The sequence below is a fragment of the Perognathus longimembris genome, chromosome 28, assembly GCF_023159225.1.
Source record: "Perognathus longimembris pacificus isolate PPM17 chromosome 28, ASM2315922v1, whole genome shotgun sequence".
NCBI lineage: Eukaryota > Metazoa > Chordata > Mammalia > Rodentia > Heteromyidae > Perognathus > Perognathus longimembris.
In genome coordinates, this window is record NC_063188.1 from 62142336 (window position 1) to 62163883 (window position 21548).

A 21548-nucleotide genomic window follows, 5' to 3' on the forward strand; every position below is an offset into this window, starting at 1 on the left:
ACTTTTGAAAAATTTCCCCTAAAATTATTTTAGAAAAATAAGACATTTTAATGTCTGAAGTATTCAAGACAAATAACATTTTTTAATAATCACGATGCAAACCTGAGATATGATAGCTAAATTTATAACCTACCAAGTAGCTTGTGGACTTTTAGAATTAAGATCTGATTGCTTTCCTATCTTGGTATATTCTTTTTGGCCTTAATGTACTCTGATTTAACATATTCTTATCTTTTATTTGTTCCATAACAATTTACAGTCTGACTCACTTCTTTTAATTTTTAATTAACATTTTTATTAGCATACCTTTATTGCACAAGAGGGAATGTATGACATTTCTATACATGCACACAGTGTATCCCAGTCAAACTCCCTCCTCCATTATTCTCCCACTTCTTAAAACAATACCAACACGTTTCATCACTTTACTTTTCATTTATGTGTGTAAAGTACTTTGACTATATTCATTCTCATCCACTGTCTCCTCTGGCCTGCCCCTCCCTCTAGTACTCACCCACAACAGAGGTCTATTTACTTTCCTGTCATTTTTGTAGCATATGTTAATTGTACAAATGGGTTTCACAATGGTAGTTCATATGCACACATATTCTTTTTTAAATTATTACTTATTTATTGTCAAAGTGATGTACAAAGGGGTTACAGTTTCATACGTAAGGCTGTGGGTATGTTTCTTGTACAATTTGTTACCTCCTCCCTCATTTCCCCTCTCCCCCTCCCTGTTTTCTTCTCCCCCCATAAGTTGTTCAGTTGGTTTATACCAAATGGTTTTTGTAAGTATTGCTTTGTAGTCATTTGTCTTTTTATCCTTTATCTCTCGATTTTGATATTCCCTTTCACTTCCCTAGTTCTAATACCAGTATATGCAGTATCCAGAGTACTCAGATGAGATACAGTGATAGCACGGGGACAACCACAGGAAGGGGATACAAGAGAATCATCATCAACAACAACAAAAGAGCTACTGTTTCACATGGCATGTTGAAAGTAATTACAACAGTGATATTACATTCGTTTCCATAACATGGAGTTCATTTCACTTAGCATCATCTTATGTGTTCATAAGGACATAGCTATTGGGCTCTTGTGATCCTCTGCTGTGACTAGCCTAAACCTGTGCTAATTATTCCCTATGAGGAAAACCATAGAGTCCATGTTTCTTTGGGTCTGGCTCACTTCACTTGGTATAATTTTTTCCAAGTCCTTCCATATCCTTATGAATGGGGCAATGTCATTCTTTCTGAAAGAGGCATAAAATTCCATTATGAATATGTACCACATTTTCCTGATCCATTCGTCTACTGAGGGCCATCTGGGTTGATTCCATATTTTGGCAATGACAAATTGTGCTGCAATGAACATTGTTGATATGCACACATATTCTATATTAGTCTGTCTTCCTGTTGTTTAACAGCTATTATTGAGTTTCCTATGGATCCCTATCTAAGCTCCGACTCACCTCTTTGATGAGAAATCTATTTGTATAAAACTTGGTTATCTCATTGTCTTGAGACAGTGATCTACAATATAGAATTCTATTGTCTTGGCTGTCTAATAGGCATCTCAAAATTAACAGGCCTAAGTCAGGCACCAGTGGCTCAGGCTTATAATCCTAATTACTCAGGAGGCTGAGATACAATGATCACAATTTGAAGCTATACCAGGCAGACTCTTATTGCTAATCAATAGCAAAAAGCTATATGTGGATGTGTAGCTTAATTGGTAGAATGCAGTCTGGGCCAAAAAAAAAAAAAAAAAAAAAAAAAAAAAGGCAAGAAAGCCTGAGGCTGAGTTAAAGCTCCATCCTGGAACACATGCAAAAAATAATAATAGACCTAATTAAGTTCTTGATGCTTTTCCTATATGCCTCTATATTACTGCTCCCTTATTTTCTCATTTCAGAAATGATGATTCTACAGATTACTTCCTTAAATCCCAAACTCCGGGGTCATGGCTGTATCTTTGTCTCTCATGAAAATCCATCGATTCATTCCTTCAAAATCTCTTCCGAATCCAATAACTTTTCACCAGTTAAAAATGCATTATCTCTTACCTGGATTATGGTCTCATTAACGAATCTCCCATTACTGACCTTTCCTGGCACATATGTTCAATCTAGCAGTCAGAAGGACTCTAGTAAAATTGAAGTAAAATTCTATCACTCCTCTGGTCAACTCCTCCAATGGTTCCCCATGTCAGGCAGAATACAACACTACATAGTTTAGGTCACAAGGCTCTAGATCAGATTTTACTGTCTAATATCATATACTTTCTTCTCTTGCTCACTTTTTCTTTTCTCAGCCACAATGATCTTTCTGGATCATTCCAAACATTCTTTTGTTTCAATTCCTTTCCAATTTATTTTTTTCTAATGGGCATGGCTCATAGCTTTGTATCACTCAAATTTCATAAGAAACTTGGCATTAGCACAAAGTGCCTAGAATATCAGATTAGGAGAGAAGTAGATAAGAAATTAAAGAGAGGCTTTGAACTTGACCAGAGTGAAAAACTGATTAGTATCAAGGCAGAATAAATACTCTAAGGTATAACAATACTATAGATGTTGGTAGCCAGATCCAGATAAAGTGGTTTCGGAAAGAGGAGGAAATTGTCATCCTAAAGTGAAATTTTGGAAGGGTAGAAGAAGCGTCAGTCTTAAAAGCTATTAAGAATTCTCACTTGGAGAGGGAGGGCAGACCACACCCACTACAGAAATTGGTATTTTTCTTACCACCTCCTCCTCAGCATCCAGGGATTTTGAATGATTTGGTAGTTCAGGTATTGGCAGTAGTGAAGGAGGAGGGGAGCATTTGAGGATACATGCAAGGATGACATGATTAGGAGGAAAAAAGGATAATGACTCTGTTTCCATTTCACATTCAGTCGAAAAAGCTCCAGGAAATTGGCTACAAGTTGGTAAATAACGGGTACCTTTTACTTCATGCCTGCCTACATTTGGTGGGCCTAAACGTGATCATCAATATAACAGAATATCTACTCTAGAGAATGGCCCCACCAATCCAATTTTCCATTCAAAGGTTCAAAATTCCACTTTTTGTTCTATCTTTAAACTTTAAAAATCAATTCTGGGCAACCCCTTTTAAAATGATCTTTAAGTAGTTGTAAAAAGGAGTTTCAATTCAACATGTCAATTTATGAGTACAATGCATACTGACCAATGTCAGGCCTTTCTAGAAGAGTTCTTGTTCTAAGTTCTCCTTCGGATTCCATCCAGGTCTACTTTTTTTGCTATTATTTTATGTGTTTACCCATTCATGCTGCAAATATGTATTGCAGTTACAGGTGATATGATTTCCTTGAAAACAAAACAAAAATTCTCCCTCTCATGAAGGTTACATTGTAACTACCCAGTTCCATTTTTTGCCCAAAGTCTTAGCCCCATCTCTTCAACCATTCCCACTTCTTAGAGCGGCTTCCTTCATTGGCCCTACTCACATTGACAAATGTCAGTTTAAAAGTTTTGTTTTCAGCATTATAAAATCATATTGCTTTGTAATCCCTCTAGACACATTTAATTGGCAGATGTAGCCAGACACATGCCATCTTTGAATCCAGATGGCATATGCAGCAGCTCAGAGCTATGCATTCTAGAAACTCCCCTGCCAAAGGGGTAGCCTTCTGTCAACTGACAGACTAATATTGAAACAGAGTGATTCAAAGATGCTGCCCAGGAGCTAACTCAACATTTTATGGTGTCCCACAGAATATATTGGCAATTAACTCAAAGCTATTTCATCCACAATAGGGATGGTTTTCATTGGTGCATCACTATTTAGCTGAAGAGGATTCAACATTACCAATGTATACTATAAACACGAACAATGAACTCAATACTGGGCTGGATTCTAAGGTTACATGAAGGGAAATTAATATTTGCCTTCAAAGAACCTAGAGAATAGTTCTGGTTTCATATTTTAAAATAGTGGCAGATATCAATGTTGACATGATTATCACTAGATTTAACATACAAAAGTGCCAGTATGATAAGATACTGAAAATCTCCAAAGGCAGGACCAAATCCTCCTGGTACCATATCAAATATTCAGGGTCCACAGAAGAGAGGCAGTCTTTATGGAAGGTGACTTTGAGAGACATAAACGATGCCATGACCTTCAAAATATTAAGAATGGAAGCTATGTGAAATAGGAGGCAGGATGATGCTTGTTGAACTAGTTCTATGTCAAAGGACTGATTGAGGCTGAAGAAATTTTATGTGACCTTGAATCTTTGAGCAATATATGAGATGATGAATTGTATTTGTATTAAGAGAAAATTCAAATGTGATAAAGGATCATTTGGTTGGACTTACCGTCTGCTCCTTCACTACTTTTGCTTCTTTTATTGCGATGAACACGCCTATTTTCACCTTCAGAGTATGATTTTTCATCAGGAAAGAAGAAATTCAGCAGGGCCATCTGTAAAAATAATAAGAAAATGAGTCCAAGTTTGACCTAAGTTACTTATAAGCCAATGTTTAAAAAACAAACTAGCTTTCACTAGACAGTCTATATTTTTCTTAAATTCATCAAGTTTAAAGTCTGAGCCCATGTTCCCCTTCAGTGTACAAATGCTCCTCTTACTTTTTTCTCCTGTGCTAGTACTGGGGCTTGAACATGGAGACTGAGCACTGTCTCTACCCTTTTCATTAATGGCTGCTGCTCTACCATGTAAACCATACCTTCACTTCTTGTTTTTGGTGGTTAACTGGAGATAGGTCTCACACTTTCCAGCCTAGACTGGCTTGGACAGAACTGTGATCCTCAGGTCTCAGCTTCCTGAGTTGCTATGATTACAAGTGTAAGCCACTGGCACCTAGCTAGATGCTTTTATTACTTACACCATTAGTATGTCAATCACATGGGCATGAATTTTTGGTTAATCTCTGTGTTCTCTCTCTTCTTCCATGAGTATCAAATCTATCAGGTCACATTTACCCATAAAATTCTGGGGTTCAGAGAATCCAGTCATCATTTCTTATTTCCATTTACACTGACAAATGTCAGTTTAAAAATCTCATTTTCATCTTTATAAAATCATACTGATTTGTGACCCCCTCCAGACACATTTCATTGGCAGATGTCACCAGACACATGCTGTCTTTGATGCCTACTCAGAACAAGCCTTGTGTTAATACCACTTGGACTTCATTATTACACAGCTCTGATTTTACCCCATTCCTATTTATGCTGTACTTTAGCTGTTTCTATAGTGGTAAGCATCCAAAGCATGTGTATGGATGCACTTGGAGAAGTAGTCATGGCAAAGAACAAAATTATTCTCTCCCTTTCCTAGTCTCTTAAAACATTTATGGTCTATAAGACTAAATCTGCTTGACTGAAAAAGCCTCCCCTACTCCATATTTTGTTCAAAGGTTTTAAAAGAAAAAAATTATGCTTGCTTATCCTCAAACACTAGATGGGCATACAACAATGTTTTTTTAAATAGAATGAGTTTCTGGTTGAAAAATTAAAAGGCTCGTGTTGACAGTTGGTTCTCTAATGTCTTATAAGCATCCCTCATAGTAATATTTCATGTATGAATGGGTCTGGTTCATTAACAATAATCATAGCTTAAATATATACCTGTTGATTTGACTCAAGATCTTTCAGCATGAGTGTGGTAAAAAGATGTGTACCAGCCAGGTGCTGGTGACCCATGCCTGTAATCCTAGCTACTCAGGGGGCTGAGATATGGGGATTGAATTTTGAAGCCAGAAATTCTAAAAGACTCCATCCACCATTAACCATCAAAAAAGCCAGAAAGTGGAGCTGTGGCTAAAGTGGAAGACTGTCAACCTTGAGTGCAAAAGGTAAGGCATAGTGCTCAGACTTTGAGGTCAAGCCCCAATACTAACACAACAAATACATGGTACAACTCATTAAAATGCAGAAAATATCAACTTAATACATGAATATAGACATAAACTCTAACTTATCAATAGTTCTGCATATTAAAGCCTCTTTAGCCAGGCCAAAAAATTGCCATTTTGTTAGTCCAGCAATGTTAGATATCAGCAATTTCTCATGGTTGAACTAAGCAGCATTTTGGAGTCATTTGATTGGAATGTAAGATGTATTTATACAGAAATCTATTTAACCCACAATATGTAATAATAGCAGGATAAAACCAAACCACTATTTACAATAAAAATTTATCACCTATGGTGGTAGTGTATGCCAGTCATATTAGCCATTAGAAGGCTGAGGCGAGATGATAGCAAGTAGAAACCCAGCCTGTGCTATATAACAAGAAAGAAACTCTCTCTCTCTCTCCCCCTCTCTGCCTCTCTGTGTCTCTGTGCTCAAAGCTAATGCTCTACCACTTGAGCCACACTACCACTTCTGGCCTTTTCTTTTTATGTGGTACTGAGGAATCAAACCCAAGGATTCATGCATGCTAGGTAAGCACTCTACCACTAAGGCACATTCCCAGCCCAAGAACCTATTTTAAACATCTGGTTCCCTACACAACTACACTAAATCTCAATCATTTGCAATTTGTAAGTCATTCTGGATAGAAAATTTTTCTTAATAACTTTTAGTGCTAAAATTAGAAATCAGTCTTAATTTAGAACTTACTTGATACTTGAAAGACTATTTGCCTGTACAGTAAATGGTCCTAGTACACTATAATTTGATTTTTTGTGCTGGTACTGGGGCTTGAACTCAGAACCTGGGTGTTCCTTAACATTATTGCTCAAGGCTGATGCTCTGCTACTTGAGACATTCTACCACTTGAATCACAGTTCCACTTCCAGCTTTGTTTTGATGGTTAATTGGAGATTTATAGACCTTCCTGCTCATGTGGGCTTTGATCTGCGATCCTAAATCTCAGCCTCCTGTGTAGCTAGGATTACAGGAATGAACCAGAAGCATCTGGCTGAGAGGGTTTCTTTTTGTTGTTATTTTGCTTTTTGTTTTTGTTTTTCTCCTTTATTGCTGTGTTTGATTTGTGTACCTTTTGTTTTGCATGTAAGTTTATCTGTTTGGGGGAAGTAAAGGGTTACAGAAATGGTGGGACAAAGAGTGAACAAATGCAGCAGTGATACTATATGCTGTATTGAAAATGAACTATACAACTTGTCGGGGGAGGGAAAAACTGGTAGAAAACTAAGAGGTGACACTGTTCAAAACGAAATGTACTCATTATCTGACTTATGTAGCCTCTTTGTATGTCACCTTTACAATATGAATGAATGAATGAATCAATGAATGAATGAATAAATAAATCAGTTCCATTACAGAGTGGAACTTCCATTGCTAGAGAAGAACTTAAGATTTTACGGGGGCCAAAGGGGAAGCACCTACTAATACTGGGAACAGATGAGGCTCTTGGAGAAGGTGAAACCTAAAGGATGTTAAGGATTTGGTGTTAAATGAGAAATGGTTAAGGAATTCTAGAAGCAGGGAGCACTGTGCTTAAAGGTAAAGGAGAGATTATTAGATTTTTGTCACTACAAGTATCTTAGAGTAAGTGTGGACACGGAGAGGTGAGAAATGGGCCAAGAGCTGGTAAATCTGTTAGTGAGTTAGATTATGTTATCTGATTTTTTTGTATTTTTCCTAGCCTTGAGTCTCTACCACTCTACCACTTGAGCCACAGCACCACTTCCGTGAGTTAGATTATGTTAAGGAATATACACTTGATCCTACCCCAAGGGTTCCTCAGAAGAATTTTCCCCCTTTTTAAATCTTGAGCCGTATGAAAATTTGATGTAATTTACCTATAATAAAGTGCACATTTAAAAAAATATACTTTTTTATTGTCAAAGTAACATACAGAGGGGTTACAGTTACATACGTAAGGCAGTGAGTACATTTCTTCTCCAACGTTTTACCTCCTCCTTTGTTTTAAGCATGAAATTTGAAGAGATTTGACAAATGCACACATCTTCGTAACTGCCACCCAAATCAAGATGCAGAACATTTTCGTCATTCTACAATCCTATACTCTGTGGCAAGTCAACTACTGTTCTGATTCAATCATCATAACTTAGTTTTGTTTCATTCTGCATTAGAATCATATAGTAAGATTTTCATTTACATAAATAAATATGAGTTTTATTCAGTATGTCTGTGAGATTCATCCATGTTGCTCCTTCTATCAGTAATCCATTCTTTCTCAGTGCTCAGTAATATTTTACCATATGGCTCTATTGTTTTTTTTTTTAATGCATTCATCTACTGATGTTCGTTTGAGTTATTTAATGGTCGGGGTTATTATGAATAAAGTTAATATTAACAATAATTTATAAGTCTTGTGTGGACATGTTTTTATTTTTCTGGGTGATACCTTGGAATGGAACCTCTGTGTTATATTGATATGGAAATTCTTTGATGTAAGGAAATGTCTGGTTTTTATTATTTGTTTTCATTTTCTTTTCTATTTTTCTGAGTCAGGGTAGTCCAATGTAGTCCATGCTAGAACTGAGCTCATGATCCTCCTGCCTCGGCCTCCTGAATATTGAAATTACAAGCATGTGCCATCATGTTACCCTATTTTCCTAAGTAAATGTACCACTTTATGTGCCCACAAGCAATATAATGGAATGTTGGTGCTCTGCTGTGCATCTTCACCAATATTTGGTATTGTCAGTATTTTAAATTTTAGCCACTCCGGTGGATGTGAAGTATTGTGGTTGTTTTTTGAGCTCTTAAACTTCTTTTTTAATGTTATCTTGCTGTCAACTACCAAGCTCACTTCCCCTAGCTGTAACACCTTTTTCGGTCCCTTCAAATTTGTTGCTTATCATCTGCTATAAGCTTGACATCTACTTAAAACAAATATGCTCATGCACAAACAGAATAGTTTATTCTGAGTGTGGTTTTTAAATGGCTTTTCCAGTAAGATGCATATTGTCTTGTGGCTTAGAAGCCATTTGTTTACTGCTTGATTTCTGGCTGTGTTAATTTGGATAGACAAATTTGTTACATAACTGAGTTCACATGGGTAGGTTATTATAAAATATGGGTTTTCTAGGGAGAAACTGTCCCTCTATGCCAACCATAACCTCAGAGTTTCTTCTGGATTTTTGGGGCTCTATCATGAGCACAGCTCCTGTGGGGTATCTGGAAGAGGCTCTTGCACCTTCCGATGGCCTAGTGTTAACAGTAAGAGACGTTGTTCACATATGAACTGTTCCTATGTGCCCGATGCCAGCTTGTATGAATTTGGGCTCTCAGAAAAGGGGTGCTGAGGGAGAAACAAACTTCTGTAGACAGCAGAAACAACTCCAGCTTCCATGAATAGGAGGATGAGCTCAATGCCCCTCAAGAGCAATCGATGAGAACAGGATATTCATAAGTCAAGTATTCATTATAAGGGGGACTGCCTGTATATAAAAATGCTCTGAGCAGTTTCTATTCTCTCAGTTTAAAAACAATCTAGAAGAAAACAAGCGCTGCTCTAAATGAAAGAGATTCCCTAATCACAGTGCTATTATTTGAGTTTAAATTAGAGGTTGGAGGGAAAACTCTCCTCTGTATATAGTATAATGGGTAAAGACAAAAATCAGAGTCTTCTCTTATGAAAAGTCTGAATTCTAGCTTTAGTTTTGCATTCATTAGCATGGCCTCCAGAGGCAAGTTGCAGAATATGAACAAAACAGTCTTCTCTTTCAGAATTTTGCTTTCCTATTGTACAATGTAGGAGGCATCAGGAATGTTGGCCACAGTCATGCATTTTGCTCAAGGGAAAAATATCTAATTCTTTACACTTTATTAAGTGATTACACCCTTGTTTCCTATGGTAAAATTACATGGTAAACAGCACCTGCAGATTACAAGGATGTCAGATGGAAACAATTTGTTAACAGTGAGACATGAGGGATATATCCATTATTGCTAGTAACTCTCCAGATATTACTATGAACATTTTTCTAATATCTAAACCCACAAAAATATTGAGTACTTTTTATACATAACATAGAATGAATTTAATTCATTTTTCTACTTCATTGCTAGTGTATTTGATTATACTAGATGATTCATAGGAAATGACTCACAAGGCACTTGAGAGAAGCCTGCCTTATCCATTTTTGTATACCTAGTGCCTAGCTTTGGCCTTACACACAGTAGGCCTCTAATTAATATTTGCCTGTGGAAAAATTGAACTTAGCCCATTTGTTCTTCTATAACAAAGCATTTGAGATTTGGAAATTTATAAAGCAGAGAAATATGTTTTTTCTAGGTTGTGGGGCTGAGATGTCCAAAATGTCTTGCCTGCATACTCAATTGCCTGGTGAGGGCTACTGTTTCCTTTCAACATGGTGCTTGTTACAGCATCATCCAAGGAGAAGGAATGCTGTGTCCTCACTTGGTGGAAAGTATAGGGGCAAGACAACCGAATGCTGCATAAAGTCTTTTTTGACAGGGCCTTAATTCCACTCATGAGTGAGAACTTCTTGTGGCCTGATCACATCGTGTATGTAGTCGGGGGGGGCGGTGGTGGCGAGCACACTAGGGCTTGAATTCAGGGCCTGGGCACTATCTCAGCATTTTTTTTTCAAGGTTGGTGTTCTACTACTTGAGCCATACATCCATTTCCTGCTTTTTGCTTGCTAACTACAGATAAGAGTCTCATGAATGTTCTTTCCAAGACTGGCTTTGAACATCAATTGTCAGATCTCAGCCTCCTATGTGGCTAGGATTACAAGCACGAGCAACTGGTGTCCAGTTCCACTTTGTTTTTAAATGTTTCTCTCATAATGTTCTTGAACAAATAATATGTATTTCTCATTGTAACTACTGCCATTATTACCACCATCAACAACCTCCTAGTGTCTTCAAATAAATCAAAATCATTTTTGTCCTGATATATTTAGAATATTCTAGTAATTCCACCACAGCAAGGTATGAGTATTGCTTAATGAATATATATTATGGATATAAAATGAATATAAAAGATGGGGCTGAACACTTGTGATCTCATTAAGAAATGTTAATTTGTCAGGAGTGGTGATACATACTTGTAATCCCAGCTATGCTAGATGGGAGTACCCTGGTTTGAGGGACCCAAGACCAGATCAGCTAGTGAGACGCTGTCTCATAAAAAGACAGATGAGTTAGTAAACAATTGTAATGCCAACTAAGCAGAAGGGCATTCAAGTCCAGACCCAGACAAATCACAAACAAAAACAACAACAGAAAAGTGAGACTCATTTGAAAACTAAACTATAGCAAAAGGGCATGGAGAGTGCAGGACTTTAACTTCTAACCCTAGTACTCCCAAAATAAAAGGAATCCTTAACATAACATGTGCTGATACAATGTATGGCAAAGGCCATTCAGAGTGTTGTCTTCAGAACAAACATGGATTGGTGGCCATAGGGAGAATTTATGACCTATGCAACATGCTTAGCATACATGGACAAACAAGAATGCAAATAACACTGCATTTCTTTGTAGTACAAGGACCATACTACATAACAGGAGATAGAAATGTTTCCAGTGCAGTATGTACTGGTTCCTGAACAGAATGTGCCAGTTCCTTGGAGCAAAGGAACAAGAACATTAAACACTGATCACAGTGTTCCACGGGAGCCACCACTGGCAAGGTGGTGGTAGTAGAGGTGGCTGAATTCAGTCCAAATACCAAATAAAACTTGGCATCTTCAGCATCTCTGATGAAGTGCTAGGGTTTGCCATCTCTGTTGTAGCTAGGTTGCAAGCTGACTGAAATGATGAAATAAAGCTAAATACGGAATCATAACATACTCAACAGTTTTCATCACATATACGGCTGAAAGCAGTCACTGCAATCCTTTTTTGTTTTTGTTTTTAAATCACTGTCCAACAATTTAAGTGATTGTAAAGAAGGAAAGAAGAGTGTGCTTGGGGGAGATTTCCATAGTGTGGCACCAGTGTAAAAATATACTTTAGACTTGTTCAGTCTTTGGCTTTGCTTTCTTCCAGGTACACACTACTACATCCAGCCATTTTGTTTCACTCCCACAGCTGGGATAACAGGCACATGCCACTGCATCCTGCCATTGGTTAAGATGGAGTCCTGTAAACGTCTTTTTGTTTGGGCTGGCCTTGAATGGCAATTCCCCCAATTTTTCCTTCCTAAGTAGTCAGGATTACACGCTACAGTCACCGTGCTTGGCTAAAGGCTTCGTGTATCTTGGTGTTTTTTTTTCTCTCATAGGCAGGAATCAGCTCAAAGGTAGGTACAAGTGTGGCTTCAGAATGGTGTGAGTCTATCCTCTGGAAAAGGGTGAAATCTGTGGAAAAGCAAGAGGGAAGGTGCAAAGGGGGAGCTGAGCTTCTCCTTCAGTTTTCTACTTCCAAAGCTCATCTCTATTCCTAACCTCCAATACAGAGCTTACTGAAGTGCTTCTCATCAATGGACAATACAAGTTGAATCCAAATTCTGTATGACTTTGAAATTCACAAACACTACAGATGTCACATTTACCTCATTAATCTGTTAGAATCATGTTTAATATGACATGGCAAGAGAAGACCACCACTACTGAGGTTCTAAAAGTCATCTGGTCTACCAGCATTAAAGCAGTGTTCATTGGTGACATGTATAGAGATGCAATGACACAGGATACCCAAGCATCTTTGTTCTAGTGAGCTTATGTCATAATCATGAGCAGGAGCAAGTGTAAGAAACACTCAAAATGATGCACTAAAGCACTACTTCAAATAACAGTCATAAGGCTGCTGTGGCAAGCAGCAACAAAGACCAGATTGGGATGCAACAATATGGAATTTGGGAACTTCTTTGGTGTAAAGGCTTTCAACTGACCACAAGCTAAACACAGAAATGCAGAGAGTGACAGGCAAACCAAATAGCAGCTGCACCCACAAATCAAAATGCACTTGGTATGCGTATTATGTAGAAAGGACTCTAGGTTGAAGATTCTTTGCTCGTCTTGGGTATAGATGAAATCTGTACTGACATCTTTGAACAAGAGCAAGGACAGCATGCTGGTTGTTCCTGCCTTCCCACAGGAGTCTCTGCTAATTTAATTTCTAGTTCCTCATACTTCTAAAATGAAAGTGACTTCAGCACATAAGGAGAAAAAACATGTACTTCCACTAATACCTTTGTGGTGGTGCTCTGGATTTGGAAAACAGCTGAAATGTATGTTCTGAATTATGAGTTATTAAAAAGTTCTTGAAAATTTTATAATACTGTTGTAATTTACTTTTACAAAGCTAGAGTGATATAGGTTAGAGTACTACAGTGACTGGATTTTATGCCCCTGGACAAACAGCATTTTACAAAATCTATGCTGTACACCATGCAGACTTAAACCACAGAAAGCATCTGTACTAAGTTATATTTGACCATGATATTCAAGATTAGGTATAAAGTGTAAAAAGTGAGGTAACCAGTAAAAAGAGTGGCAACCATCACAAATTGGAGGAAAGGAATAGGTAAGAGCCAACTTAAGGAACTGTTTTTTTCTGAGAGGGAAAATGTTTCAAATACTGTGGAAAAAGTAAACAAAGATTTCAGGAAAAGATGTATCACATTCAGTTTAAGTTGATATTGAAATAAGTTGTCCACTAGAATTCAACTGTTATTATCAGTGCTCTGATGATGAAATAAAGGCTAGAAACACCGATCCAAACATACCAATAGGATGACAAGGAAATGAACACAGACATGTGGCCAGTGGACCATTAATCTAAGACTAGCTCTCAGGAATGTCAGTACAGAAAATGCATATCAGAGAGACAACTATGTTGGTACACACTTGTAATCCAATGATTTGTAATCTCATAATTTGAAGGCTGAGATAGGAGGATCACAAATTAGAGAGATAGAGTTAGAGAGAGAGACACAGAGATACAAGAGACAGAATATTTCAGAGTTTAGTGGATAAGTTAGAAAAGAATAGTTAGGTTAGGCCAGGCACTGGTGGCTCACACCTGTAATTCTAGTTACTCAGGAGGCTGAGATCTGAGGATTGCAGTTTGAAGCCAACCCAGGCAGGAAAGGCTATGGGACTTGTATCTCCAATTAACCATCAGAAAACCAGAAGTGGAGCTGTGGCTCAAATTGCTAAACTGCTAGACTTGAGCACAAAAGCTCAGGGGGACAGCCCCTAGGTCCTGAGTTAAAGCCCCACAACCGAGAGAGAGAGAGAGAGAGAGAGAGACAGAGACAGACAGACAGACACAGAGAGAGAGACAGAGAGAGATAGAGAGAGAGAGAGAGAGAGACAGAGAGAGAGGTTATGCAGCATAGCATGCAATAGTCTAAGATACTGGGAGTGACATGGGCCAAAAGGAAATGTGCTCAATACCTCACTTATATAACTGTAACCATTCAACACATGACATTTATAATAACGATAAAACATTTTTTTAGAAATCTAAGATATATGTATCTTAAGAGGAGGCAGGTTAATCATTGGTGATATAACCAGTGAAATTTAGCCCAGAATAAATGCCTGTAATAAATCTAAGAAATGTAACAAATACCAAAGGGTGTGGGACACATACATGAGTACAAAATTTTAAATGCTGAAAACCTAGAATCACTAGGGCATAAAAGTTTACCAAAAATGCTAGGAAAAAGTTTACCAAAAGCTAGGAAAGCTTTCACTGTGAGACAAGACAAATCCAAGTGGCAATGCCATTCTTAGTTAACTTGGCATTTAAGTGCCTCTTGTGTTCAAATGTTTCTAGAGCTTCCCTTGAGGATTGTCCTGAACTGTTCTGTGTCTTAATTGTAGATCAATACTGTTTCAGAAGCTGTGAAGTTGAAAGGAAAATGGTTTCAATATGGATGTTGTTTAGAATCTACTACTGGATTGTTTCTATGGAAAAGGTGTGTGTGTGTGTGTGTGTGTGTGTGTACGTACGTGTGTACTAGAGCTTGAACCCCAGTACACTCTTAGCCCCTTAGCTTTTTCATTCATGGCTTGTGCTCTGCTACTTGGGCCATACCTCCAGTTCTGGCTTTTTGATGGATATTTGGAGATTAGAGTATTGCAGGTTTCCCTGCCTTGGTTCACTTCGAACCTCACATCTCAGCCTTCTGAGTAGACAGGATTACAAGCCTGAGCCACTAGTGTGTGACAAAGAAAAGCTATTTTTTCTCAGAGAAAAATTTCTGACTCATAAGCATGACAGTCAGTGGAGAATGCCTCTTGTTGAGGGTTGTCTCCAAAACCTTTTCCCTAGTATCTCAACAGATCTACTCATTACAGACATGAGGATAAGATATAAACAAATGAAATGAAGTATAGCAAAATAACCTATTCATTAGGATCAACTGTATGCATATCCATTGGTTGATTGTTAGTGTTAGGGACTAAATCTATCTTTTCATGGACCCGTGGAGAATTAGATTTCATTGCTGTCTACTAACCTCTTTTACAGAGCTTTAATCCTAATGAATCTTCTAATTTCTCCTAATGGGTAAACAATGTAGATTTGTTCAGTTCACAGCTAACTGATCTTAATTATAAGTTACAATGTTCTAAAGATCCGCAGAAAGCTCATAAACTTTAAAATTTAACAAGAGTGTAGATAACAGAATCAAGGTGGCTAACCAAACCATTTTAGCTCATCTCTCTCCCAAGGCCCCATTAAAATGACATTGAAAATGATGCATGAAGAGACTAATGAAGAAAATAAGCAGAAAAAATTCAATTCATTTCTGAAAGGCAGAGGATGGACATTGACTGCTGAAAGTGGGCAGAGAAAATGATAAAGGAGCTCAATGGTGTTCTGTCCTGCAACACCACAGAGAATATGAAAACTGGGTAATGACAAGTAAAGAGAAAGGGTGTAAATGAAAGTAAGAAATTTATTAAAACACTGTATATACTAAATATAAACCTGCCTTCCCTGTGTATAGCGTACATACTATTTAAACATTTATTCCCAAGTGAAAAAATCAGAAAGTTTTCCTATAAAGAAGATTAATAAGGTGGGGGTAGTTAGGGGGGAGGTAAGAGAAAAATGAGGGAGAGGGTAACAAGTATGACAAGAAATGTACTCACTACATTATATATGTTACTGTAACCCCTCTGTATATCACCTTGACAATCAAATTGAATTTAAAAAGATAAATAAATTGTATGAGAAATTGTATTGAGATAGATTAGTATGGACATTACTGCATTCTGGATATTTGCATTCTGGAATTGAGATTTCCTGTCCCTGCAGAATGATTTTTTTTTTGTACATGGGTCGGACTTTTAGACAAACTATGAAATCTCAAAAATGAAACTAAAAAGAAGATACTTTCCAGAGAAGAAAAACGTCAACAGTTAAAGAATAAAGAATTGAAATGGATTGGTCAGATTGGTTGTGATAAACAACACTGGGAGAAATACCTTCAAATATCTAAGGGAAAATTATTTTAAGTCTATAATTTTGTTCTTAATAAACTTTCAATTGAATATAATTGGAAAAGAAAACCATTTTTAAATTATAAAGACTCAAAACTTCACTTTTTATACTAAATTCCTTCAAAGTTATGAAAGGATATATTCCTTGACAGCAAAGAGCAATTTTTAAAATAGATACAAACATAAATTCTGAATACGGATTTTCAAATTATAGAATTAACCAATATATGAAAGCACAGCCTACGTAATAATAGTTATAATCGAGAGCAAAACTTAATTGTTATCTCTCTTGGAAATGGAAAAAAGTAAAAGTATAAAGGAAATAAATTAGTAGGCTGAAGCATGAAAGATTAAAGGAAGAACAGGGAATTCATGGCCTTCTCCTACAGAGGTAAGACATATTGTCTATAGCTTATGAAACAAAAATTGAATCAAACTGGGAGTTGGTGGCTCATGACTGTAATCGAAGCTACTCAAGAGACAGATCTATCTGGGAATCATGGTTCAAAGCCAGCCCTCATAGGAAAGTATGTGAGTGATACTCTTTATCCCCAATTAACCAACAAAAAGGCAGAAGTAGAGCAGTAGCTCAAGTGGTAGAGTACCAGCCTTGAGTAAAAAAGCTTAGGGACAGCACTCAAGCCCTGAGTTCAAGCCCCCAGTACCATCTCCTCCTCTCCCCCCCAAAACCAGTAGCATTCTTACATCAACATGGAACACAATGAGAAAGAAATCAGGAAAACAGTTCTGCTCATAATAGCATAAAGGAAATTTCCTAGGTGTAAGATTAACCAAGGAGGTGAAATATTTCTACTATTAAAATAATAAATCATTTCAGAAAGAAATTGAAGAAGATACCAGAAAATGGAAAGACTTCCAATGTTCATGAATTGGCAGAAATAATATTGTAAAAATTGCCACGATGCTGAAAAAACTGGTTTTCTACATGCAGAAGACTAAAACTAGACCTGCATCTTTCACCCTGTATAAAAATCAACTGGAAATGCATCAAAGATCTTAATGTAAGACCCGAGACTCTGTTATTACTTTTAGGAAGATCTAAGGAAAACTCTTGAAGATATAGGCAGTTAATTGTTTCTTCAGTAGGACTCCAGTTGCCTAGGAAATGAACAAGAATAGACAAACAGGACTGCATCAAATTAAAAAGTTTCTGCACATCAAAAAAAAAAACAATTACTTGAACCAAGAGACAATCCACAGAATGGGAGACAATCATCCCTCAGTTATTGAATGGATGAAGGATTCATATCCAGAGTATATAAAGAACTAAAAAAAAAGCCCCAACCTTGAACAACAACAACCCCCCCCAAATAATCCAATTAATAAAGGGGCAAGAGATGTGAATAGGCAGTTCCTAAAAGAAGTACAAATGGTTAACAGGTACATGAAGAAACGTTCAACATCCTTAGCCATACAGAAAATGCAAACAAAGCTCCACTCTTGTATCATAGTCAGAATGGTTACCATCAAGAAAACAAACAATAAATACTGGTGAGATGTGTGAGGAAAAGGAACCCTAATATACTGTTGGTGGGAATACAAACTACTGCAACCATATGGAAATCAATATGGAGGCTCCTCAAAAAACAAAAACAAAAACCCAAAAACTAATGATTGATCTACTTTACAACACCCACCATATGGCCCTTGGGAAGATATTCAAAGAAAAGTAAGTCAATATACCAGAAAGATATCTGCATAGTACTCATGTTTATAGCAGTTCTGTCCACTATGTATATATATATGTGTGTATATATATAAATATATATGTATGTGTGTGTAATTTGTGTGCACATATACATAAATATACATACCTATACGCATACTGCTTAAAAATGTGGAGCAAGTAGGTGAAGAATGATTGTGGAGGAGATACACATGTTCAAAGTGCACTTGTGCACATGTGTGGAAATATCACAATGAACCCTCTTTATATTACAAATATACACTAATTCAAAAATGAAAAGAAAGCCTATCCTTGGTAATCTTGCTACAGTGCACCTGTAACAACTCTGCCATCCAGTTGCTTGTGGGTATTAGAAATCATCATTGTTTCCAAGTCAGAAATAAATGTCTGAAAGAAAGGGGAAGGTCTAAGTATGTTCCTCAAACAAAAGACTGGAAAGACAAGAGCAACTAACTGTGCTGGGACAGATGGAGTATAAGTGAGATAAGCCTCATTTATCACATCACAAAGTTACTGAAGTCTAAACTAGACAGGTCAAGAAATTAGCAGAATTCATGGAATCAGTTGCCAGAACTGAACAGAAAGAGTTAATGGAGTTAAAGGTACTAATCACAGGGGATCAGGACAAGAAGGGTTGGGACAGTGAAACATTGCTTACATTATAAGCTTTTATGTACATACTTTCTATTTTTAAAAACCATATGCATGTATTACTTTATAAGACATAAAAATAATCATATGGATATTTCAGAATCAATCAGGAACCTTGAAACAGGACTCTTCTAAATTTAAACCAGCCTCTGAGAACTTTATGTGGAAAAGAATGCTGGCAGGGGGGGCATCTAGGCATAGCTCCTGTCTCTAGTGTGTAACCTCCTTCTTTCTCTCATAACAACTGAAACGTAACACAAACTTGATCAATTTATGATCAGCTTTGTTTTCAGCCACAGGGATTATTTTTATAGCTTTATAGGCACACATTAATCTGTACAGTTATTTTTTGTATGTGCTGGTTCTGAGGCCTGAACTGAAGGCTTGGGTACTGTTTCTGAGCTTTTGTGATCAAAGCTAGCACTCAACCACTTGAGCCACAGCTCCACTTTCAGATTTTTTTCTTTGTTAATTAGAAATAAGAATCCCATGGACTTTTCCTGCCCTGGCTGCTTTCAAAACCACAACCCCCAGATCTCAGTCTCCTAAGTACACCAGTGACTGGCATTCCGCATATTTTCTTTGTTACATTTATTTTTGAATATTTTTATTATTTTTAAATAGTTGTACAAAGGAGTAGCCATTTACTGAAGCAGTTTATGAATACTTTTCATATTAACCAATGTCATGCCTTTCAACATTCTCACTCATCCTTCCCTTTACTTAATTTTAGGTTATGGATTGAATCTTTTTGCCATTTAACAAAACAGTTTACGTGTACAATGCATCTTGATCTTTGTCATCACTTCAGCATCTTCACCCTCCTTTGACCACCCCTTCCATTATAATTCTCAATTCTGTGGTTCATACTGTGAATTCTCGGCTGCATTCTCCCCACTTCCCCCTTTATTCTTCTGCCCCTCTTCCCTTGAGCCTCACCATCCCCTCTTGTGAGTACTCAAGTCCTAGTACACATTTTATTGGGCTTTAACAGTCTTTTAAAAAGACGTACTATTTGCACTGTCGATACTTTCTATTATACTCCAGGGAATTCGCTTGTAACCCCTTGCTTAACAACTAGTGTGTTTATTTGTACATTTATAGGCTCATTCTAGCTACTACAAATGGGGGAAACCATACAACCTATGTTTCTTTGGGTCTGGCTTACTTTACTCAATATAATTTTTTCAAGTCTTTCCATTTCCTTACAAATGGTACGATATCATTCTTTCTAATGGATTAGTAGAATTCCATTGTATATATATGGCACATTTTCTCGATCCATTTGTCTACTGAGGAGCATCTGGGCTGATTCACCTGATCTCAACTAGGGTAAATAATGCTTCAATGAACATAGTTGTGCTGGTAGCTTTAGTGCATCAAAGTACATAGCTAACCTGGCATGGCAACAACATAGATAACAAGCTAAATAGAAAGCCCACAGAATGGGAGGTGATTTTTGCCAGCTACACATAAGACAAAAGTTTAGAGCTCAAAAAATTAAACCCTTGAAAATAAACCATCAAGGAAATAACAAGGGGTGGGGGCTGGGAATATGGCCTAGTGGTAGAGTGCTTACCAAGCATGCATGAAGCTATGGCTTCAATTCCTCAGCACCACATAAACAGAAAAAGCCGGAAGCGGTGCTGTGGCTCAAGTGGTAGAGTGCTAGCTTTGAGCAAAAAGAACCCAGGGACAGTCCTCAGGCCCTGAGTCCAAGCCCCAGGACTAGCAAAAGAAAAAAAAATTAGGGGATAACCGAAACACAAGTCACAATCCAGTAAACATAAACTAGAACTTTAGGAGTGGAGCTCATGATCTTGTTTAGGTGAGTAGATATTTTTCTGTCGGTCCATCCTAGCACCTATCAATTTATTCATACTTGCTAGGTACTTATTTTAACCAAATAATATGCAAGGCACTGGGTATCTAAGAAGCCTTGTGGCTGGTTTTCTTCTGAGGCTCACAATTCATCTAGTAAGGAAGTAAACAACTAATCATAGTAATTGGACTAAAGCTTTAGGAGGATCACAGACTGAAGTCAGTGGGGCTGCAACAGAGGAGGGAGGCAAGTGTATGTGTGTGCGCGCTAGTACTGGGAGCTGTTAGTTAGCTTTGTTGCTCAAAGCTGGTGCTCTAATGCTTGAGCCATACTTCCACTTTTACCTTTTTTTTTTCAAATTTTTATTATCAAACGGATGTACAGAGAGGTTACAGTTTCATACATTAGGCATTGGATACATTACGTGTACTGTTTGTTACCTCGTCCCTCATACCCCCCCCACCTCCCCCTTTCCCTTTCCCCCATGAGCACTTTTACCTTTTTGCCACATAATTGGAGATAAAAGTTTCATAGATTTTCCTGACTGGTTTGGCTTTGAACCTTGATCTTTAGATCTCAGTGTCCAGAGTACCTAGGATTACAGGTGTTAGCCAATGGTGCCCTGCAAGGATAGAGTTTTTATGTTTGAGATAGGGAAGTATGGAAACATAACTTTTGAGCTGGTTTTCAGGGGTAAGCAAGAAAGTTCTGGGAAAAAGTGTGAGAGGAGCATTCCATAAAAGTGCCTCATGGCAAGAGAAGAATGGACAAGCACTCTTAGAACTCTTTTTATCTATCTATCTATCTATCTATCTATCTATCTATCTATCTATCTATCTATCTATCTACCTACCTACCTATCTTCTATCTGTATGTCAATGAGATATAATCTTTTAACCCTTAGCAAACTTTCACTCCAGAGTCTGGTATCAGTCTGTGAAGAAATTGAGTGTCACTGGCAAGAAATCAGCAACTCTAAGTAGTTTCTTGGGATAGTTGTCTAA

The 21548-nt window shown here is 37.4% G+C and overlaps 1 protein-coding gene across 1 annotated transcript in view; it reads right to left on the bottom strand.

Moving 5' to 3' along the window:
• Eda (ectodysplasin A) overlaps window positions 1–21548 on the bottom strand; it is a 407671-nt gene that overhangs the window by 97415 nt on the left and 288708 nt on the right. The window contains exon 2 of the mRNA XM_048335751.1: window positions 4349–4454. Coding sequence (XP_048191708.1) covers window positions 4349–4454 — 106 coding nt within the window. The remainder of the gene's footprint in view (window positions 1–4348; window positions 4455–21548) is intronic.